This window comes from Cyrtonyx montezumae, unplaced genomic scaffold (genome assembly GCF_038088225.1).
Source record: "Cyrtonyx montezumae isolate F1298 unplaced genomic scaffold, pur_monq_1.0 scaffold_2, whole genome shotgun sequence".
Taxonomy (NCBI): domain Eukaryota; kingdom Metazoa; phylum Chordata; class Aves; order Galliformes; family Odontophoridae; genus Cyrtonyx; species Cyrtonyx montezumae.
In genome coordinates, this window is record NW_027071936.1 from 9,661,649 (window position 1) to 9,682,661 (window position 21,013).

The following is a 21,013-nucleotide window of genomic DNA, read 5'->3' on the forward strand; positions in this document are numbered from 1 at the left end:
AAGACTGGAAACAGAAGCAGGTCAGATAACCAAATTAATGAACATCTTTCTTACACATCCTTTGTCATCGTTCCCTGATATTTTGGTCTTGCGTGAAAATTGCTAAAAGCCAAACTATGACATTTCATTAACTTGGGATTCTATAGACTTTCACTTAATACCCACTATCTCAGAGTAATTAAGTTCAAATAGTAAGTGCTCAGAATCTACGCTGACATATCCTACCCTGATTTAAGTAGCACCAGAGAAAACAAAATGTGGTAGTTAGATGATGTCCTTTCATTTGATAAGTGCCAAAACAGGATAGAAACCTATGTCTCACTATCAAACAGCTCTCAAGCCATTCATATGTATTTTAATATTTTGCTGCATACACGCCCTTATAACAGTGTCTTTCTTTTGTGCACAAGTAAATTAGCTAACTATTAATTGTAATCATTTACAGGAAACCATCAACTTTATGTGTACTGAAATGGTATTCACAGAACACAAACAACTCCTTATGAACCAATATGCAAGCATGAGAATGCTTCCTCACCCTGTCTGAAAACCTGGTCTTTGGTTTTAATTTCTCAAGTGTAGTGCTTCATTTCTGTTCCTTCTCTTGTGAATGATGACTTAAGGATCAGATCTTAAACTTTTCTCCATTTCAAAATATGTTAGGCTTTACACTGACAGAAAATCTCTAAGGAATGATATACCACCCAAAGGGTGGATTCTGCTCTGACAATCAGTGAATATGTATGACAATTCTAATTTTGTTCAAGTCAGCAGTTTAAGCACTCTTTGTCCCATAAATCACAGCAATCACAAATTATTCTTGCATGAAAAAAGGATACCCGTGGAGATTTTCTTTCTATGCTGGAGAAAGGTGAAACAGAAAGGCAGTATATCTCCCTTGATCCTCTGTGGTTACGCTCCCAGCATTGCACATGCAGCCAAGTATTACGGCACGTTTTTCCAGGCACTGATTTCCACTGACAAAATTCACTCCTTCCTTCCCCTTCTTCATCACCTTTGAGTGTACCCTTTTTTTTCTCATTAGAGGCCTCAACAACACACTTGTGGCAAAGCCTCATCACAGCCCATCAGCAGATTCCTGATCACGGCACATTACGGAGCAACAGCCAGTCGAGGCTTGAGCTCTTCCAAGCTGCTGCTGACGGGAACATCAGAGTCAGTCTGAGAAACACACCATGGGGAGGACCACTGGGGGCACCTTCCCCTCCATTTTCATCCTTCATGAAAAGTAGCTTTTACAGCTGGAATCAACACATGCATTAGGCACACTTACAGGCCCCGCTATGGCTCAAGACATAAACGTATGTGGGTAAAGCCTGCAGAACACAGTCCAGTTATTTTGTAGGACCTCAGTGTCCTTAATCACATTAACAGCAGCTGTCACGGAACGACTAAAGAGCCACAGAATACTCATCTGGAGGTGCACAACAGAGCTCTCACCAACTTGGTTAGTAAAAGCAATTGCTCAGATCATACTACTACTCAAACGTGACCCCAGATATCTTTGGAAAGGGAAACGGCGAGAATGCATTTTTACTATCATACTTATTCCACTCTCATTAGAGTTGTAGGGCTTTTTTTTCCAGCTATACTGGCACGAGAAAACAGTGCTTCTTATTTGACATAGAAGATAAAATCTGAAAGCATACAAAATAATATCAAGTTCTTTTAAAAATACTGTCGCTTTTATTAGTAGGAGACAACTTTTTTTAGGCTGAATGCTAACATCTGTTTTATAACTTACAACCATAATAACCATAGCTCCTGGTGTTTTCTAAAGGTTATCTTGCAGGTAATTAGCATCCCAAGGAATTTATCACTGTAAAACAACTGAATATACAAGCATAAATGCAGAAAGTCAATAATATAATAAGCTTCTAAACACAAAATAGACGAGGTGTACATACTTTACCATATCCCCAACAAAAAAGCTCTGCTGCATTTCAGCTAGCCATGGAGAACTTACCTATTATAGAGTAGGCTGATCACATAACAAGTCTGGATCTCAACAAAAGATCCACCTTTCCCAAGGTCTGGAACTGTCTTCACCATACCAAAAGTGCAGCCACATCAACTTTGTAATGGTCTTCATTATGAAAGATGCTGGTTCCACCTGTTCTACATTGAATAATTGTCTACACATTAGCAGTTACGTGAAAGGGATTGCTTCAGGAGTGAGTGAATGTTTCGTTTGGTTTTAATCCACCTGGTTCTGAGATGAAAATTGTAGTAACACATTAGGAATAATAGTAATAATCAATGTATGGCCATTACAAGCTTCTCAGTGCTGCACTGGAGGCTTTCAGTCACTGTGCAGTCATAGCAGTGACAAGACTACTCCAACTATTTTAGGAGGAAACACTCTTCTTTTGCCATCGTGCATAGCGTGCCCTCTGGGCAAGACCACTGTCATGAAAATGAAAAATGAGTAACAAAAAAGTCAGAAACATAAAAAATAAATATCACATTTATTTAAATAAAAATATACACACAGTGTACAATGAGCATGGCTTACAGACAGCAGTGAAACAAAAAGCTAAATTCCTGACGTATAAAAAGATCTGAATTGCTTAGTTGTGCTTTATTTCTCTGGACACACGCACACACACACACTGGACTGAAGTCCTGTTAATATTATACTGAGCCCCATGTACACGAGAGTGTGAGACATGAACGTTACAAGGAACAGTTACACCAAATGAAAACAAGTACCAAAGTAACTTGGGATTTTAGAAATTCTGAAGTCAGACACTTCACGAACAAAAAAGAATTGCTAAGAGCTTTTAAAGCACTTTGCTAGACAGATGGAAAGAGTACAGAACACTGTAGTGAGAGATCCCAATTAAAGCAGCACTGCCCCAAAATCTCACCACTCCAAACCCCAGATTCTGAGCACTCAACCTATTACACTCAGATTTCTATCATAAATCTTGTTCCCTGTTAGCGCACAAACCACATGCTTTATGCTTCTGCTCTCTGGAATATGAATACATTGGCTCACAAATTTCTTCTACTTAAATCTCTACATAATCTTCTTATTGAGCAAATCAAAAATTTTCACCTTGAATTACTGAAATTTATTGTTGTGGCATGCTACTTATTCATGTGATGCTGAGAGAAAGAAGCACTTGAATGCTGCAGAACATTCTGAACACTCTAACAACACAACAGTTCATGGGTTGGATGACTAAGGAAAAATCTCAATGTTCTAGAGACCGAAGTCTCATTTTTTGAGCTTGTTTTCAAATGCTGTTCTGAGAGTTTCTGCTTTTACAACCCCAATTTACAAGGTAAGATTGTGTTTTAAAAAACAGTAAGTCATGTTAAAGCATTCTGAATGTGAACATATCCTTTTAAGCTGTGAATAAGTGAAAAGTAAGAAGCAAATTCATATCTCATGGCATTGCCTGTACATAACATTTACTTTTTTACAGTAAAAAAGAGATGTTGTTGTTTTGATTTTATAACACGACCAACTCGCACAGTATGCATTTTAGTCTGTTAACTGATTACATACCATAAGTAATTTCACCACATAGTTTTTAATGCAGTTAAAATATTACACCTGTTATTGTTCAGTGCATTTCCTACTTTTTATAAATTGTCCATAGCATTTCCTGGAATTTGTGATAAAAACAGAGGTAAGAATAAGCTTATTTTCTGGAAGTCAAAATAGGCATAAAATACAGTGGGCTTCAAATTAATACATTCCACCTTGTACCTAAATTCTTATTGATTATTTAAAATATCATTACATTTTAATTCACCTAAAATCAGTGAATTTTAATCCAGATTGACTGTTTCAGACAAAGTGTTAATTTCCCTATTTTACCTTAAAAAATGCCAAAATTTGGACAGTAGAAAAACTAATGGAGGCAAAAGCCTCCATTAAGGCTCTTTTCCCATTAATATTTTGTTTCTTTCAGTCATCCTCTTATACAATTTGTTCCTCTTAACACATATCAGCATTTCACCAAAATGTACAGGTACACATTGATAAAATCAGATAACCAATCTTGTTTCCTAATTGCTCTATGAAAGTCAAAGTATAAGCAGTAATAAGAACATATTTAGACTTCTACAAAAGAAGACTTCAGAAGCAAAAACACCTGCCTAATAATGTCAAGCCTGTAATTTTCTGTATTAATTATAGCAATATTGTAATCGTCTACGAGGAAAAAATATTTTAAGTCAAGCTGCTACAGAACACGTCCCACACATACACTGCTAAATGAGTATGTTTCCTTAACTTCATGCAAACGAATTGTGTAGCTTTCTAATGAAGATTTACTCGCTGAATTCTACTCCTGCGTAACTCAGTGCTATACAAGGACTCATTCAAGACAGACCTCGGGATGATTCAACTCCTCTGCTGGGCATTCAAACAACAGACACGACTTTGTGTCTTCTGTACAGAGTGAACATACAATTAAACTACCAACCTGCAGCAAAGAGATCTTTGTTTCTTTACAAAAGACAAACTAGAAAATTACGAGTTGTGAATCCATGATTCATTGACAACTCCAATTTTGGTGAGACAGCCTCTGACTGAATAAAATGCTGGAGACCTGTGGCAGACAACATCGAAACAAAGAAATAGTTGAGCCTCCTTCAGTACAGAAGCAATAAAGCTCTCCTAGGACACTTGGAATTGCATAAGGTTTTAGAAGAGTCCTAGTGACCTACAAAAAGACATTCCAGTGGAAAAAACTGGCATGAAAAAGTTCAGGCATATTCAAAACAGAACCCAACCTGCTCTTCTGTAACAGCCCAAGCCCAGTGAAATTTGTTGGGTGTACCTGTTATAATAAAAAGAACAGTACTGTGTTGGGTGGTTGGTTTTTTTTTCTCCCCCCCCTCAAAAGCATGGCTTCATTGATGAAAGCATTTTAAATATAAAAGCAACATTACTGTCAAAATAACGCAGAACCCTAGTGAGAATAAATGCTGAGACAAGATCTTGAGAGAATATTTCATTAATAAAAAATAAATTTATAGAATTTCATATTTTGAACTTGACAGAAATCACCTGAGGCTGAGTTAAAGAACTGTAAAAAACGAAAGTACCCACAACTGAATATTGTCTTTGCCCAGAATTTCACAGACTGTTTCAGAAATACTGTAGGAAGACCAGCATTTCTACTCTATGTGTATCATTGGGATTATTTCCGAGGTGCCTAAGGAAGTTACCACTATTTCTCAGCTGTATATCTCATATTCCTTTAAGTTAGTAATAAAACACAGCAGAAACAAAGTGAGGTCGAGAGCGGCAGTCAGACTGACAGAACACTAATTTCCCAGGAAGACTTGGGCTCCGTAACTCTGCAAATAAAATTTTGTGTAGAAAAGCTGTAATATTTAAGTGCACACAACTTTATCTGCACATCCCCCATCCATCGAGTAGTGCCTACTGGTACATGACAGGAAAAGTCAAGGCAATGTATTATCTTCCTGTGATGCATGGCTAGCTCTTCTGGCATCTACTGCTGTTGAAATACGTTCTAGAAGAGCAAAGAAGCCATTCATGAAATAGTATTTTAATGGAGACAAAATACAAATAAGCAACAAATGCACAAAACCCCTTTTCAAACATATTAATTTACTTTGCAAAAATGTTCCAATTATGTAAATGTATTGTATAGGTGAATTCTCGGCTTCATTGAAGTCAAAGCATTGGAATGAAGATCCCTTCCTGATGTACTTCTACATGTTCCAAAGCCTCATCTTGCAAACATACAAGAGAGTTTAATTTTATTCACAACAGTTAATCTCTACGTAACCAAATAGAGCTTGCACAATCTGGTGCTTAAGCAATTATTTTTACCAGTGCAGTTACAGGTTTATACTCAGTAACAGGTCTTAATAGATGAAAAAACAAATTGTAATTCACTATGCATCAAGATTTCTTGGACTTCTGTAGAAGCAAGAAAACATTAACCACTTTATCCACAGCAACTACAACTTCCTACAGATACTCAAATTCCCAATGCAGTTTCATTTGGCATTCTTACACTCCTGCTCTAGATGTTTTTTTCTTAAAATAAATGCATCACATAAAGGTCAGTAACCAGTGGACACCTGTTTTCTGTTAACTGTATTTCTCTCAGGAGGGGCTGAAGAAAGCAATAAATAGAGACAATTAGAAAACACAAACGTTCTTCGTAAGACACATTTCAGGACTAACACAAACTGGCAAAAGCATCAACATTCATTTTTAAAGCTCATCGCTGTTCTTTATCCTGGAACATCTACATGCAGCATTACAAATTTCTTACAAATCAGCAAGCTGCAGAAGCTAACTAATCCTAATACAAGAGGTTACTGTAATTAAAACATTTCCCTCAGGCTCCGTAAAAACACGTTTTTATAGCCTAACAATATGTTAACTCCTGTGCATACAAGTCATTTTACCTCTCACTAAGGAAAGCTTGGTTTTAAGGGTTTACCATGAACAGGAACACAACAGGTTAGATACAAGTCACACTGAAGAACTCTGATTTCAATGTGATTTATGCGCAAGATTAAGCGAAATAAGTGGTACTTGACTTAGGTACAGAAAGCCATACATCCAAATGAACTGCAACAAACCAGAATGGAATTACTGAAATTACAGGCAGTAATTACTAAAAATAAATCGTCAAATTAACACGTTCACGTAAAGAAAACAAACGTTAATGACCAAAATTGTATTTACCCTAGGTATTAAGACTTGCAACTTTCATGAAAAATTCCGTGGAGGATTAAATTATTACTGATCACGACCTCAGAGCTTTGCTAGTACCAGAAAACACCATTTCTGGCAGGAAGAGATCCTTCAATTCAAATCTCAGGCTTTGGATCAGAGTCAGAATGCTCCCTTCCAGACTGATAACATCAGTTCCTATTGCAAATGACATTTCCCTTTTTAATCACCCATCAAGCTGCCCCAAGACCCAATATCCAATTTGGTTGATGAATCATGCTAAGCTTCAACTTCACAAAGATTAGTTGAACGTACTTGGTTTTGAGAATATTTATATCACCAATATTTTATTTAATGATGACTAACTGCTGTTACTTTTAAAATGTTAAACCTCATGAAATAACACCTCAACTGGATACACATTCCAAATGATTAAGTCATAAACAGCATTTTTTATATTCACTAATTAGCATGGTATATGTTCCTGATTACATTTTTTTTTGTGAAACTTAGGTGTCAGCTTTTCCATATGTCCCTTCTGGAGGTCTGTAGTACTTTGGGAAAGCCATCAGCTGTATCATGTTGAATGCATACTTTCTGCATTTGACATTCTTCAGTACATTCTCTATGCGGCATCCTTCTCTAGTGAAAGGGGGGAAAAAGTACAACTTCATGAAACACAAAATAAATAAATATGCTTTATTTGTTCATTGCAGAGTTTCAGCAGCAGTTGAAGTAAAAATAACAAAGATTCAACTCTACATTTTTGTTTTCCACAAGTGATGATACATCTTACAAAATTAAATCTAAGGCCAGGCCCAGTACAGTTATTGCCCTCAGAAATAGGTGATAACATTTTTTTCCCCCTAATATATTTACCCTTGAGGTTTAAAGTTTAGTTAAAAAAAATAAAAAATTAAATAATGATACATTTCATTCTAATTCCAGAAATATATTTGCCTTTTAAACATTATACTTTTTTTTTCAGATTGTTTACTATATATGTGAGATTACAAGTTGCCATAAAAATGCGTATTCTAGGAATAAGGCATTTTATTAAGTCTGGCCCTATAGATTTCTGATGGAAAGTTTCATCTCTGCATCATTTCCCCTATGTTCAGCTTTGCAATGAAAAAAAGAGAGAATGGCTTTTCAAAGAGCCCAATCCAACTCTCTGCTTTATAAAGGAAGGATGTTTGTTCACATACAGTACAAAAGTCACAAGTGCCAAAGTGGTGCATCAAGACATAAACCAGACTTTTTAAAAAAGAATATAAAAGAGTTTCCAAAGCAAATGCAACTAAAGCAACAATAACAAACAGGTTAATCTAATTACAAAACAGAACTAACTATATTCCACTTAGTTACTTGACAGAAAAAGGTTAGTTGTAGCAAAGAAAAAATCATTTCTTGAACAAATAAGATCCGATCAGCTAATATCAATGAAAATAACACAATGAAAGCAAGTCTTACAAACCACCACCCTGTAAAATTTGTCTGGGAGGGGGTCAGTCTGTATTGTGCAAATCCATTTTTAATTCTGACAGACTAGTTACTCTGGAAAAAGGGGATTCAAGCATTCAGGATTCCACATCTTTTGTATACACAGTGACAGCATCGTAAGTGGGCTTTCTTTGAGCTAATTACAGTGGGAAAGCTTTACCATGAACAGAAAGAGCAAATCAATTCACTCAATGCATAGTATACTTCTTAAGAGTTCAGAAAAATTAATGAAAACATTGTACATTTCAGACATTTGTATCTTGAAGATGATTCCTTAAGGTCTGAAACTGTAGAAATAATACAGCATAATTTACTTTGTCTAAAGTAGTTGCTGTTTGTAGAAAAAGAAAGGAACACAGGTGAAGTTTATTGATATTTGGCTAATAGCAAAGCAAGACTTAAAATAAGCCACACAACCAGCAAGTGTGAGCTGACAAGCAGCAAGGCGACAGGATAGAAGTGTCGAGAAGTTGGCTTGTTATCAGTTAGACAGCCTGTTTCGGGATCATCCGATTCATTCAGTGCTCCCTGGGTTTGTCTGCTGTTAAATAGGGGAAGTTAGGAACAAATAGAACAGCATTTAAACAGCAAAGAAAGCCAACAAGTAGGCATTTATTTTGACAACAAAGCGAAACTACATAGCCATTCTGATGACACTGATTTATGCCAAGCACTTGCATATACTTAGTAGTTCTGCAGCTGACAAGGGAAGCACAATGACTAGCATCCATTTTGGCCTCCTAAGTGCCTACTACCTCAGGGCACTATTCACCAGTTAACACCACGTAACTTACAAGATGAACTATACTACCATTACAACCAACACACACACTGAAACAGAAATGAAATAACGAAGTAAAAAAACAGCTAAGGAAACAAAGAAAAAAGATCACAAATGTCACAGCGTGGCATTGACAAAATAATGTCTCCATGGTTTTCACAGGTTTTTCAGTCCTGCTTTACTAGTGAGTAAGAAATATACAGGCAAAAACATGCTCCTTTTTGAAACAACTGCAACTACTCAAAAATAATTAGAGTTGATGGCAAATTGACTTCTTTAAAAAATTCATCAGTGAAGTCAACAGCATTTATTTTTATTTAAAGGCTCACACCTGCATTCCCCTAAGAAATTTACCTCGTACCTCGTTCAGTCGGCCCAGCTAGGAACTGGTCTGCTTACAGTGAAGCTCTACTCTGCCAGTTGCACAGCTTCTTTCCTACTAGAGCAGCAGGGATACTTTCAAGTCACTCCCACTCTTTTCTACTGTAGCCTGACAAAGTTCTGCACAAGTAGAATTATAGCATCACCTCTTCAGCCCCTCTGAACTTATCTCTGTTTGCAAGTGCTCAGGATTCCTGCTCGTGGACTTCCTTTGGGCAGTAAAAATAATGAGATTTCTATTTACTATGAATATTCCAGGATGAAATGATAGCTTTTTTTTCCTCCTTATGTGGACTTCAAAATACATCAGACTGTAACACAGTCCTTTTTCAGAAGTGTAAGTCCCAGGTATGCCGCCAAGAAAGAAGAAACTAGCAGACAATCAAGAGACAACAGGCCAGTAAAGGTAGTATTGCACAACCCCATGAAAATGAGAAGCAAAACAGAAGTGGTTACCCTCACCTTAGACAGCCAGCCTGACTCGCATGTTTAAAAGCCACACTGAGCATGTAGAGCTAGGATAGTAAAAGAGGTATAGGAACTGCACCTGGAGATGGGTTCCTGGGGAATGGGCTGATCAAAACCATTCCTTACATGTTTTTCTGTTTTGAAAAGTCTCTGAATATAAGCTATTCATTTATTTCTTAGCTTTGAATTTTCAATCTGTATATTACTCTAAACCTCCTACTGTTTGAATAGTGTCTAGGCAATGACTGGTGTCAGCACATCTGCTGCTTTTACTCTATGTTCTCAAGAATTCATCAGTCCAACTTGGATAGAATTCACACAATATTTTAGAGCAAATCCTCCCTGAAACTGTTGAGGAGCAAAGCTATACTTCTGCTGATTCCTCAGTATCATGGCTTACATTGAAAGAAATAATTGTTCTGTATCAGACCACTCCAGTTAACGCTTTTCTCTTAGAGTCCACCCCTCAGCACTTCCTTCCCCTTCTGCTCACAACGATAACGTTATCGCTTATGATTAGCCATGAGGACTCGGTGTATTTCTCCTCACTATCTTTCTGAGTCACCATGTATTTTTATGCACTTCTAAAAACACGCTCTTGGCTATTTTTCCTTTTCCTTTCTTAACCTCTACAGGATTCCTCCAAGTTTGTTTCTTGAACCGTTAACTGCTCTTTCTCCTCCTTTCTCCAACTGTGAGGTGAGCCTCCTGGTTTAAGCTTTAGCTCAGCACACAGACTCGCTGATTCCTTCCCAGTCTCATATTCTTGGTGCTTCTGGACTGTTCTCTTGGATGTCTCCCATCACAAATATCAGGTGTGCTTATGGCAGAGCTGACACAGAGACTCAACTCCCTTTTCTCTGAGTCCATCTGGGCAGCAGCACAGCTCAGTGTTCAGCAAGTTTGCACATCCATGGCATTTGCAACTGCTTAGGCACTACCTTCTGGAGAGTACTAGTTTTGCATGCTGACAGTTTATTCTAAGCAGGCTGAGCTAGATGCTTGCAGGGTGCCCCTTTGGGGACGCAATCCTCCTGCTTCGGTAGAGCGTCCTGCTCAGTTTTACTCCATATCTCACTGACAGCATGACTGTCTTTTATCTATGCTTCTAAAACTCCCATTAGCATCAGTGCAATTTATGCAGTTATAATGACGGAAATTCAGACAAAAGCCATTTGTTCTATTTTTTTTTCTTTTAGTAGAAAAACCCTACAGTACATTTGCTCTTTGATATGCTAAAAAGAATAATCAGTGTCTTTCAACGCAGTAAGTCCTTACCCCCAGGAAAACCACTGTGAACAGCTGACGCACAGGGACTTCCGTGCTACAAATCAGTCACATCATTCTATGCATGATTTGACAAGACATCCTCAAAATAGAGCAAGGGGATTCAACTCCATTATTAGCTACCTAAGAACAAGGCTGAAAGGAATACCTAAACATGTTATTAATTTAAGAAGAATACTTCAACACAAACAGGTGACTTGCTAAGCACTGCGAGTACTTACTTCTCAAGGCACTGCAGCAACATCTAGCAAACCCTGAAGTGTTCTCTACAGTGACTGAAATATCTCAAGTGCAGGAGTCAAGTCAATGACGGTAGACTCTTTTTGGTGATGAGCAACAGTAGAACAAAGAGCAATGCGCAGAAACCAAACACAGGAAATTCTGTACTAACAGAAGGAAGAATTTCACTGTCGCAGGAGCAACTGTGATGGAGCCCTGCAACAACCTGTCCAGACAGGTTGTGCAATCTCCTTCTCTGGAGATATTCAAGACCTGCCTGGATGCCTACCTCTGTGACCTTCTGGAGGGAACCTGCTTTAGCAGGAGTGGTGATCTCAACAGATCCCTTCCAGCTCCTGCAATTCAGTGATTCTGTAAAGAAAAACAAAGACAGACCTACACTAGACTGTAGGGGGTCCACGCTACTACCCCTGGCCAACCAAAATCTGGCCTAAGTTTTACTGCACCAAAAAGCACGCATCCACTTGGTGCTACGTCAGCTGGATTTCTTCAGCTTCTGATTGACATAACACAACCAGAGCAGAGCTGTATCCGACTACTGTGTTGTGAAGGTACAGCCAATAGCTTTAGATGGCCTCTCCATCACAAAACATACTTTAAGAGCTCTGAAGTTACACCAAAGCACCAGAAGAAGGCTTCAAAAATATTGTTTGTATTGCACACCCCCACGCCCCCCTTCATTTTAAGAGAAATAGTGAAAACTTCTAAATCCACAATATTTGGGGTCAATGAACACCTCTCTAACCTAAAGTACAATTTATATTCATTACTTTCAAAATTGTTTGAGTCTTACAGCAAAGCACAAATAACATCAATGACAGCCGAGGGTGCTCTAAGTTTAATGATGATATAACCATTTCAATCTGCCTTCTTTCTCAGCTGTTGTTTTATCATCTTTGACTCCTACTGGGATAACACTGCATGCCTGTCAAATGAGATAGAGCAAAATAGCAGTATTTCGTACTGTCTTTAAATTCAGATGATAAATCGAAGCTGCAAGCAGTTTGAGTCAATGAAAATTGTGCAAGTTAAAAAAGAAGCCTCTGAACATACGAGGGCACACTCCAGTTCTTCATTACCAATCGCAGTGCTTGGCCATCCCTGCGCAGTGTTTTTGGACGAGACATATGAATACTTTTCAGCTTTGCTTCTCCTGGTAGGACTTCTCCACCTCCAGCTGTTAATGATACTAATGATGCTAAATTTTCCTAAAGCTGTCCTTCAGTTAAAATGCCTATGTAGCTTTCTATCAATGCAAGGATTCCCACATGTACTAGAAGTGACTTCAGTATGAATTCATGCCATATAGCACTAATACTTTTGGGAATTTGCCTTTTCTTTTTTTTTGAACAGACTGAAGCAAGCAGTTTCTTGGCCTTCTGGGTTTTTCTTGTCAAACGTCAGTGCTGACTTAGAAAAATGGCAAAAGTGAGATGCTTCTTTTCAATCCCTTCCAACAATAGCAGCAAAGACATTTCTTCAAATAGAACTGACTGCTAGCAGTTCTCAATCTTACACAATTCCGCTAACTTACCTCCTCCTCTTAAGACTATCACAATTCAGAACTTTAAAGGAGCTTCAATTACGAGTTTTTCAAACCCCTCTCAAGATTTTTAAACAGAACACTATCCACTTTATTTTTCCTTTAATTTTCTACATAAGAAGTTGGAGTAAAAGCTCCTTAATTTCTGCATTATTTGTGTTACTGTGGTTCACTGAAATCCTCCAGTTGTATTAAGAAAAAGATCAGCCCTTTCCACATACAGCACAGCACTACAGTTCTTTCTCAAAGGGGAAGATGAGACCCTTGCTAACATCTCTTGGTTACAATCAAGATACTGCACCACAACATCTGAAATAATAAAATGCGATTGAGAAGGAAATAAATTGATCTGAGCCCTGTTCAAGAGGATTGCTGAATCAGCAAAACTCACGTACAACAGGTAAAGGAATACTGGGCAAAAACCTCTCCATGTTGAGAGATATAATCGATATATACAACCTCCAACATTCTGTCAAGGAATAAAGGATGTTTCTGAATCATTTTAAATGGAAAATGTAGGAAGGAAAGTAGCAGAAACATTTTCTGCATCAACAATCTTTTCAATAACTATTTTCCTTGTCAATAACTTAAATATTCCACAAACTAAAATGTCATTAAATAAAGTGAAAAATGCGAGATTTTTGACACTTAGGTGATACTACAGTCACGACTCAGATTTAAAACAACTGGCAATACTGAAACTGAATGGTATTCCCATATATAAGAACACTGACAAATTCCATCAGTGATTCAGAGACAGATGTTTTACTAATTATACAGCAGCAGTATCTCCTACTATGTGCATCAACTCGTCACACTAAACCTCCCTCATCTTGCACTACCTTCCCTAAAAAAAAAAAACCAGAACAGAATAAGTAAGCTGGAAGGGACATATGAAGACCATCTAGTCCAACTGGGTGACAACTGCAGGGCCAAAGAAAAGTGAAAGCATACTGCCCGGGGCACTGTCCAACTGCTTCCTGACTGCTGACAGGCGTGGGGCACGAGCCACTGCTTTACAAAGTCAACTCCAGTACTTGACCTCCTTCACAGTAATTTTTCTTAACGCGCAGTTTGAATCTTCCCTGGCACAGCTTTGTGTCATTCTGTACTGCGACTTCTTTACAAAGTCTAATAATCTCTTTTGCCAAGGTCCTCTATTTCCTTAATACGTTCATCCTTCCCTTGTTTAATATATTTTATTATATTACAGTAATTATACTGTTTACATATCAAAATATTTATTTTACAATTTTATTACATTCATGACAATTATATTACGCTCTCCTTCCCCTTCTTATTTCCTAAATAACATGAGGCTTGTCCACTGAATTTGATGAGGTAGCAGAATCATTTTGTTGTCATAACAACATGATACTTAGATCTTTAAAAATACAGTTAATGCATGGCAGTTTGTTGGTTTTGCACTCAGACCTCTAGACTTATGGTTACTTAGTCATTCCAGAGAGAAAGATTCAATTCTGAGGTGCTTGTCAGAACCACTAGACTACTGAAAGTTCAGCTGTGGTCACAGACCTTAAACAGCACTGCAGACAGGCCATGATGATTCAATAAGAAGCAACAGGTTGATCAGCACACTGTCTTGTGTTAATAAGAGGTCAGAAAATGCTTGGTTTCCATGCAAACAACCACATCCCATCACAACCACATCACATTATTACCTGACATCATCTCTAAATTAAGACAAGTTAATTTTGATATAAATCTCGGAAAAATACATATACTTTAAAAAAAAAAGTCTACTCTCATTTATTCTTTGCTAGTGTGCATCAAAGTACCATTTGTTGGTTCACATGACTACACTTTAATATCAAAACCAATTCCTGAGGAAGTAATTTCGTCACTCGTAGAGATACAACACTTTAAACCTGCCCTTGGCAGTTCCATGCCACTAAAGCTGAATGGCAAAACCAAGTTCACTTGAAATTGCCTATGTTCCCTTCCCTGACAAATGAGATCACAGACCACTACCCGTTACGTGGGAACCATCGGTTTCCTGGTTGTGCCAACCCCAAAACTGCCTATGAGAAGGCTGGTCTCAGTTGTCCAGAATTGTGCCAAGAGATATTTAATAACTTTACTGCATAAAGTAAGAAAGATCAGGTCCTGCAGATATACACCAGTGGTTTGTAATTTGTAGGTATGAACAAAGGCTTCAAGTACTGCACAGCCATGCTGGTACCTTGTGAGAGGTTACTTTCAGAAACAAAACAGTTTACAGGAGAGGTTCTTTACCTGCCAAGACAGCTGATTGATTTTTGAAACATGATTTTCACCTATTATTAGACTTAAAGTAGAGGATTTGCTATTTGATCCTACTATTTACCAATATTGATGTGCAGTAATACACATAAATTCTACAGAAGTTTATCTTTTTATCCCCTCCCAAAATATGATACTAATAATCTTCCCAGACACTCTTCTATCCAGCATTAGGATTACTTACAAGCAAAATCCTCAGGATAAAATTTCTAAGTCTTTTCTGAGGAATTTCTCTCACAAAGTTTGAAATTCAATCCAATGTTCAAATAATATTAAAGCAAACACTATCTATATATCCTAGTGCAGGAACAAAGCAAACAAAGATGAACAAAAAGCCAACCAAAACCATCACAACCAACCCACAAATCAAATCCCAGGTTTCATAGTGACCTGAGAATGTGGGAAGCGATGATGATGATGACATCCTTCAAGTAAGTTTTGAATACACAGATGTTTCCCCTCCCAAAAAGTTATGGCACTGGTATAATTGGCTACTGAGTCACAGTTATTTCCAGTATGTTTATGTCATAGTTAAAAGAACTCTACTAAGGATGTAATTATACATCTAGCTCAAAGAACACTGTGATACATAAACCTGTGATCAATCTTCTCTCACAAACGACTAAATTGGGTCTTAAATACCTCTCGTTGATAACGAAAAATCTTCATGAATCACCCCTAATCTTTCGGCAAAGATTTTTGGGTCTTTTTTTTCCCCTGCGGTGAAGGAAGTGGCAAAGCTAGTTTAAGAGACAGAAGAGGCATGCTGGACAACTGAACAGCCATTCAACGAACAATGGAGCTAAAATCAGACACTAATTTAGATTCAGACCTACAGGTAGGGTAACGAAATTCAGGTCAGAGAGAATCATTGGTGTAAGATAAATCATAGGAAAGATCTGACAACTGCTTTTCCAACTCAAGCTAACAGCAGAAGGTACCAACAGCACCACATGCAGCAAAAAAAAATCCCACCATAAACTGGCTACGCCACAATGCAAAGGCTAGGATGCAGACTCTAGTGATTTGGAGATGCCACCCCAACCACCCTACCAAATAAGTCACCTTCTCTTTTCTTTAACAGGCTGATTTTAAGAGTTTTGTAAAACACAAGCAACACACTATCTGAATGCTAAGTGCAAAAGTTCTTTGGTCTGCTTGCTTCAGAAGAAACAACAGGGCTGGACTGAAAGTAAGAACTGATAAGTGTTTGTTATTCTTTCCAGTAATATGCAAGGTATAAAGAGTTTTAAAAGAAAACTTTTCTGCTGGAAATTTGGAAAGTTGATAAGACTTTTCTGCTTTTGATTTTTGCTTTTTTAACTTCGCTTAGAGGACTGCGAAGATCTTCTGGAGCCCTCTTCTGAGAAGGAACTACATTTCTTTCCAGCTAGCAAGGAAGAGATTGAATTTGAAATCTTTTAAATAATCTATTCACATATATTTCAGAAGCCATTTCTTTGTTTGTTGCCACTACTCACATCCTTGTGAGAAAAATTTCATGAAGAGTACTGCTGCAGCTTTCCCAGTGCATTTCAAAGCTCTTTTAGCTAAATTCATCCTCATATCAGCAAGTTAGCATTAGCACAGACCACCATTTTCAAAGCAAAAATAACACTGTACTGATGGGGAGAGTGAAGAAATGAAAACCCACACAGTTTTGCTTCTATAATTTCCAGGAAAAAATGACCTTTTAAAAATTTCTTATAACAATAGTGAAAAGTGAAAAGAAGCAGTGTATTTCATGCTTGTTCTCTTAAGCCTTTGCTAGCAGCAGGCAGTAAATAAATCAATTATAAGACAAGGGCAAATGTCCTCCTCTTTACAATAATGCTGCCTTTCCTTACTGTTACAATGGTCAATCCAGGACATGGTTGGGCTCACTGCAGCCACAGTAATTCACAGTTGCCAAAGATCAAAGATGCAGCCCTCAGCGTATGCTCTACAAACTACATTCAGGACTTCCTGAAGGAAAAAGAACAGTTAAGTTACCCTGGAAGCATCACTTAATTTTGAGGTAAGTCACTGACAGACTGAAATAAAATCAAGTAGTCAGTTTTCATCTTGACCTGGATTAAACTATCAAATATTTGTTTTTTAGTTCATACTGCAGGTTGTATTCTCCCAACCACACAACCAGATTTAAGGTTAAACTCCCACCCAGTTGTCACTACAATGCCTTGGGAACCACAGCTTGTGAAACACTGCAGAAATCTGGCAGTTCCTGCAACTGTGGGGTCTCTGATAGAGATATGCAGAGAATGCGTGTTCCCCAGTATGTCTGCAGCAAGCTGCATGTGGAAGAGTGCAAAGCAGTACAGCAGCGAAATATTCCTGCTAATTTTGATGATTGCCATCACTTACAAACAAGCAGGATACGTGCTATTTTAAAAATACATATAATGAGGGAAAAAAAAAAAAACTATTTTAGTAAGAAAATTCTAAAGCACATAAAAGCATGATCATCCAAAATTTTCTAGCAAACTTATCCATCTATCACGTAAGACTACTTTATTATGAAGAAGCAGCTCGAACAGTATTTCTGTCTTGCATTTCCTCCTTTCCTCCCCAGGAAGGAAAAAGTAAGCTAGTGGAAGATATAAAACTTCCCTCCCTGAGATGGTGCATAGTTCTCTCTAGTTTCCAGTGCATTTTTCCACTGTTGCATAAGCTGGTTATTTTGTAAGCTGGAAGGAAAACAGTTTAAGAAACATTTCAGTGAGACATCATCTCATGATGCTCACTGTTTAGATAAACACTACACCAATTTTCCAGATAAACTCTGTCATTTGAAATATCTTGTGCTCCTAAAGCCCAGCACTGTGTGAGATTGTGCTGGAGGCAATTCCAGCATCCCCTGGGTTACACTCAGGTTATGTGAATGCAGTTCCCATCTTACTCAGGTCTGAGAGACATTAACTCAAGTACTGCCTGTGTTTCTGACAGCGGTATTCAAGTATCTGCCCTGAATAATTGTGAGCCACAAGTGAGGCTCGCAATTTTAAACAAAAACCTGCACTGCAGACAAAAAGTGGGTTACTAATTAGAAGCACTTGATTTCCCTAAATGCACATTACAAAGGCAGGCCTTAAGAAATTCTGCTTCCCTTTTAATGTATAATAAATACTAACGCTCTTCAGACTTCTTAGAGCATGACCAACATGAACCTTCCTGGAAGCACCAGGTCCTTCCTGAGCTCTGAGGGCTGTGCCAGGCCTTGCAGGTGCCTGCTAATGGTCACAGAACCAAGGAAAATTACAGCCCTGCTCTGCTTGAGCAGGATGCTGCTCTCCTTGTCTTTGGGTTGTACCTGTGTCTGCCTCACAGCACTTACAAGCTTCTGGTAACTGACCAAACCCCATCTACAGCATGCATCCATTGCACTGTTGAGAACACAGCAAGAGACCAAGACTTTTACACTGCTTAAATCACCTTCTGCTATGAACACATAAATATCGACACATACACCAGGGTCTTCAAAAACATATATAATAATCCAAACTATTCCACAGTTTTACTCTCAATTAACCTTCACTGAACACTGAATCAGCTTCCTACTATCTTACCAGAATGCAGATGACGTGGAAAGTGTGCTGGAATCGCACTCGTTTTATTAGTATTTCATTCTACATTAATTAAAAATAAATTCTGCAATATGCTATTAGTGCGCTGCTACTGACAGCTTAAATAGAGTCGATAAAGCACAAAAGCTGCAATTAAACAATAAAAGAAATTTTTAGGAATTATTGCTGACTAGCTACAGGCATCTCTTGTTATCACTAATATACACAGGGGCAGGGTCGGCTCTTGCACTGTTTATTTACCGCTAGATTAATGATATCCTTCTTACTCCGTTATAGCATGATTAAAGCAAGCAATTAGCAAAAACGTTCTAACCTGTTTTTGCATGAATATTTAAGGGCAACAGATAGATGATACAAAGAAAGCAAGCGAGTGCAGGCCAGCTATTGTACTTGTCAGACAAGGCCGTATATCAACGCAAAATGTTTTGCTGCATAAAATAGTAAATGACACTTTCCCAAGTTTAGTTATTAGAAATGAAATACGTGCAGAACACTAAAAAATTTTAAACACGATAATCTACGCGAAAATGAAATTATTCTCATCTTATGGAAATCTCAGTGGAAAAAATGACAGTTTTCAATTGGCTCTATAATGTTCTCTTACATTCAGGATAATTAACAATTGAAGAAGTAACAGACAACCCAAGGGCAAGGGATGAGTAAGTCACCAAACATTTGTTTCCCTAATGAAGAGATGCTTTATCCACAAAGCTCTCTCCTTCTCTCTTTCCTTCAAATGATCAGTTGCATATTTTTTCTAATAGTAGCTATAACACTTTTAAAAGTAAACATGCCAAACAACCTTAGCAGGAAAATCAGAATATCACTCACTGAAACTCTGAATAATGTTTTGAAAAATAAGTACTTATGTTAAAATACGTAAGCGTTTGCAAGAATTTATAGTGCTCCAAAGATGATTTAAGCTACAGTAACTTTACGTCTGGGAGAGCTCCCAACATGTACGAGGAACAATTTAGGATAAGAGTATTTTAAGTTCATTGCTGTCTGTATAAACAAGGAAACTTAAAAGAAGAAAAAAAAAACATAAAAGGAAACAAAATGAAAAAAAGGGGGGACCTTTACCCCCAAAATAGCAAAGCATGAAATGTGTTTTATCATAGGAAATAAGTAGAAAAACAGAGGAAGCAGCCTGAATAGTGCAGTTGGTGCAAGTTAAACAGCAATTTAAAAAACAACAAAAAAAAGGGCACCACCAAAGTAACTTTCCTGTGTTCCCTGAGCCCACAACAAAAACGTTGGTATCTCATGCTAGATATGTATTTAAACCACAATGGGTAGAGTGCCAGAACAAATTCTCCTATTTTTTTGCTCCCCTCATTCTGTTTTACTTTCAGTTGGTTTACAGGATGACTACACCACGCACTGAAGCAAATCCTTTAAAAAGCAGCATACCGCATACTCCCTGGTCCGCAATATCAAGTGCTTAGATGCCAGACTTAGCAGCCCAGGCTTCCCATATGTGTACAGAGCATCCCGAGGATGAGACAGACTTCCTAGGTGAGGTGGTTACCTGTTCTCCAAGGTGCGCACCGGAGACCTAGATATTCATATGCTAGTTACCTGTTTTACAGTAGTAACAACTGGATTATGAGTGCTTTCAGAGTTCAAGTTGCTTTGGAAAAGATTTCTCCAATGGCAAATTGCCCACTTAGCCACTCCCCACCTCGACAGAGCTTTTGTATCTCTATGCATAGGGCTACTACTGCAAAACTCACAAAAGGAATGAAAGAAGCCTCAGAATTCCTCTTCAGCACCATAAATTGTGTTGAACATCATACCTAACAGTGTAGCTTTCAAGCTCACTTTAAAGGAGAGTAAACATCTTCTGTAGTGTGAATAGAAGAAAAAAATACTTATGAGCAAGCAACCAACTACTTGGGCTTTGCTTGGGCCATGTTACAATGTGGTGCAGATCATTAAGCTCTGCAACAAAACTATTTCTCTTTTAGCATTTTACAGCTAATGAAGTATGGATAAACAAGTTTAAAGTTCTCATTTTTGCTATAAAAGACCATTTGACTTTTCCACTCCATAGCAATACATATTTCATTTAATAAACTCCATAATAAAAAATTACTAAAACCACTGCTCTATTCAAGGATTACAATTCAGATGGGGTTCATTTACTTCCATTAGTTTTAGCATCTGTGTTTCAAGTTGCTGATTACTTCAAAAGTAGCTATTGAGGTGATACACTGCATCATTTACAAAGGAAATTG

General features: G+C 37.8%; 1 protein-coding gene across 1 annotated transcript in view; it reads right to left on the bottom strand.

The window, feature by feature from the left end:
* Positions 1-5,623: 5,623 nt before the first annotated feature.
* INPP4B (inositol polyphosphate-4-phosphatase type II B) overlaps positions 5,624-21,013 on the bottom strand; it is a 159,746-nt gene continuing 144,356 nt past the window's right edge. The window contains exon 23 of the mRNA XM_065736333.1: positions 5,624-7,345. Within this exon, the coding sequence (XP_065592405.1) occupies positions 7,213-7,345 (133 nt within the window). The 3' untranslated portion in view covers positions 5,624-7,212. The remainder of the gene's footprint in view (positions 7,346-21,013) is intronic.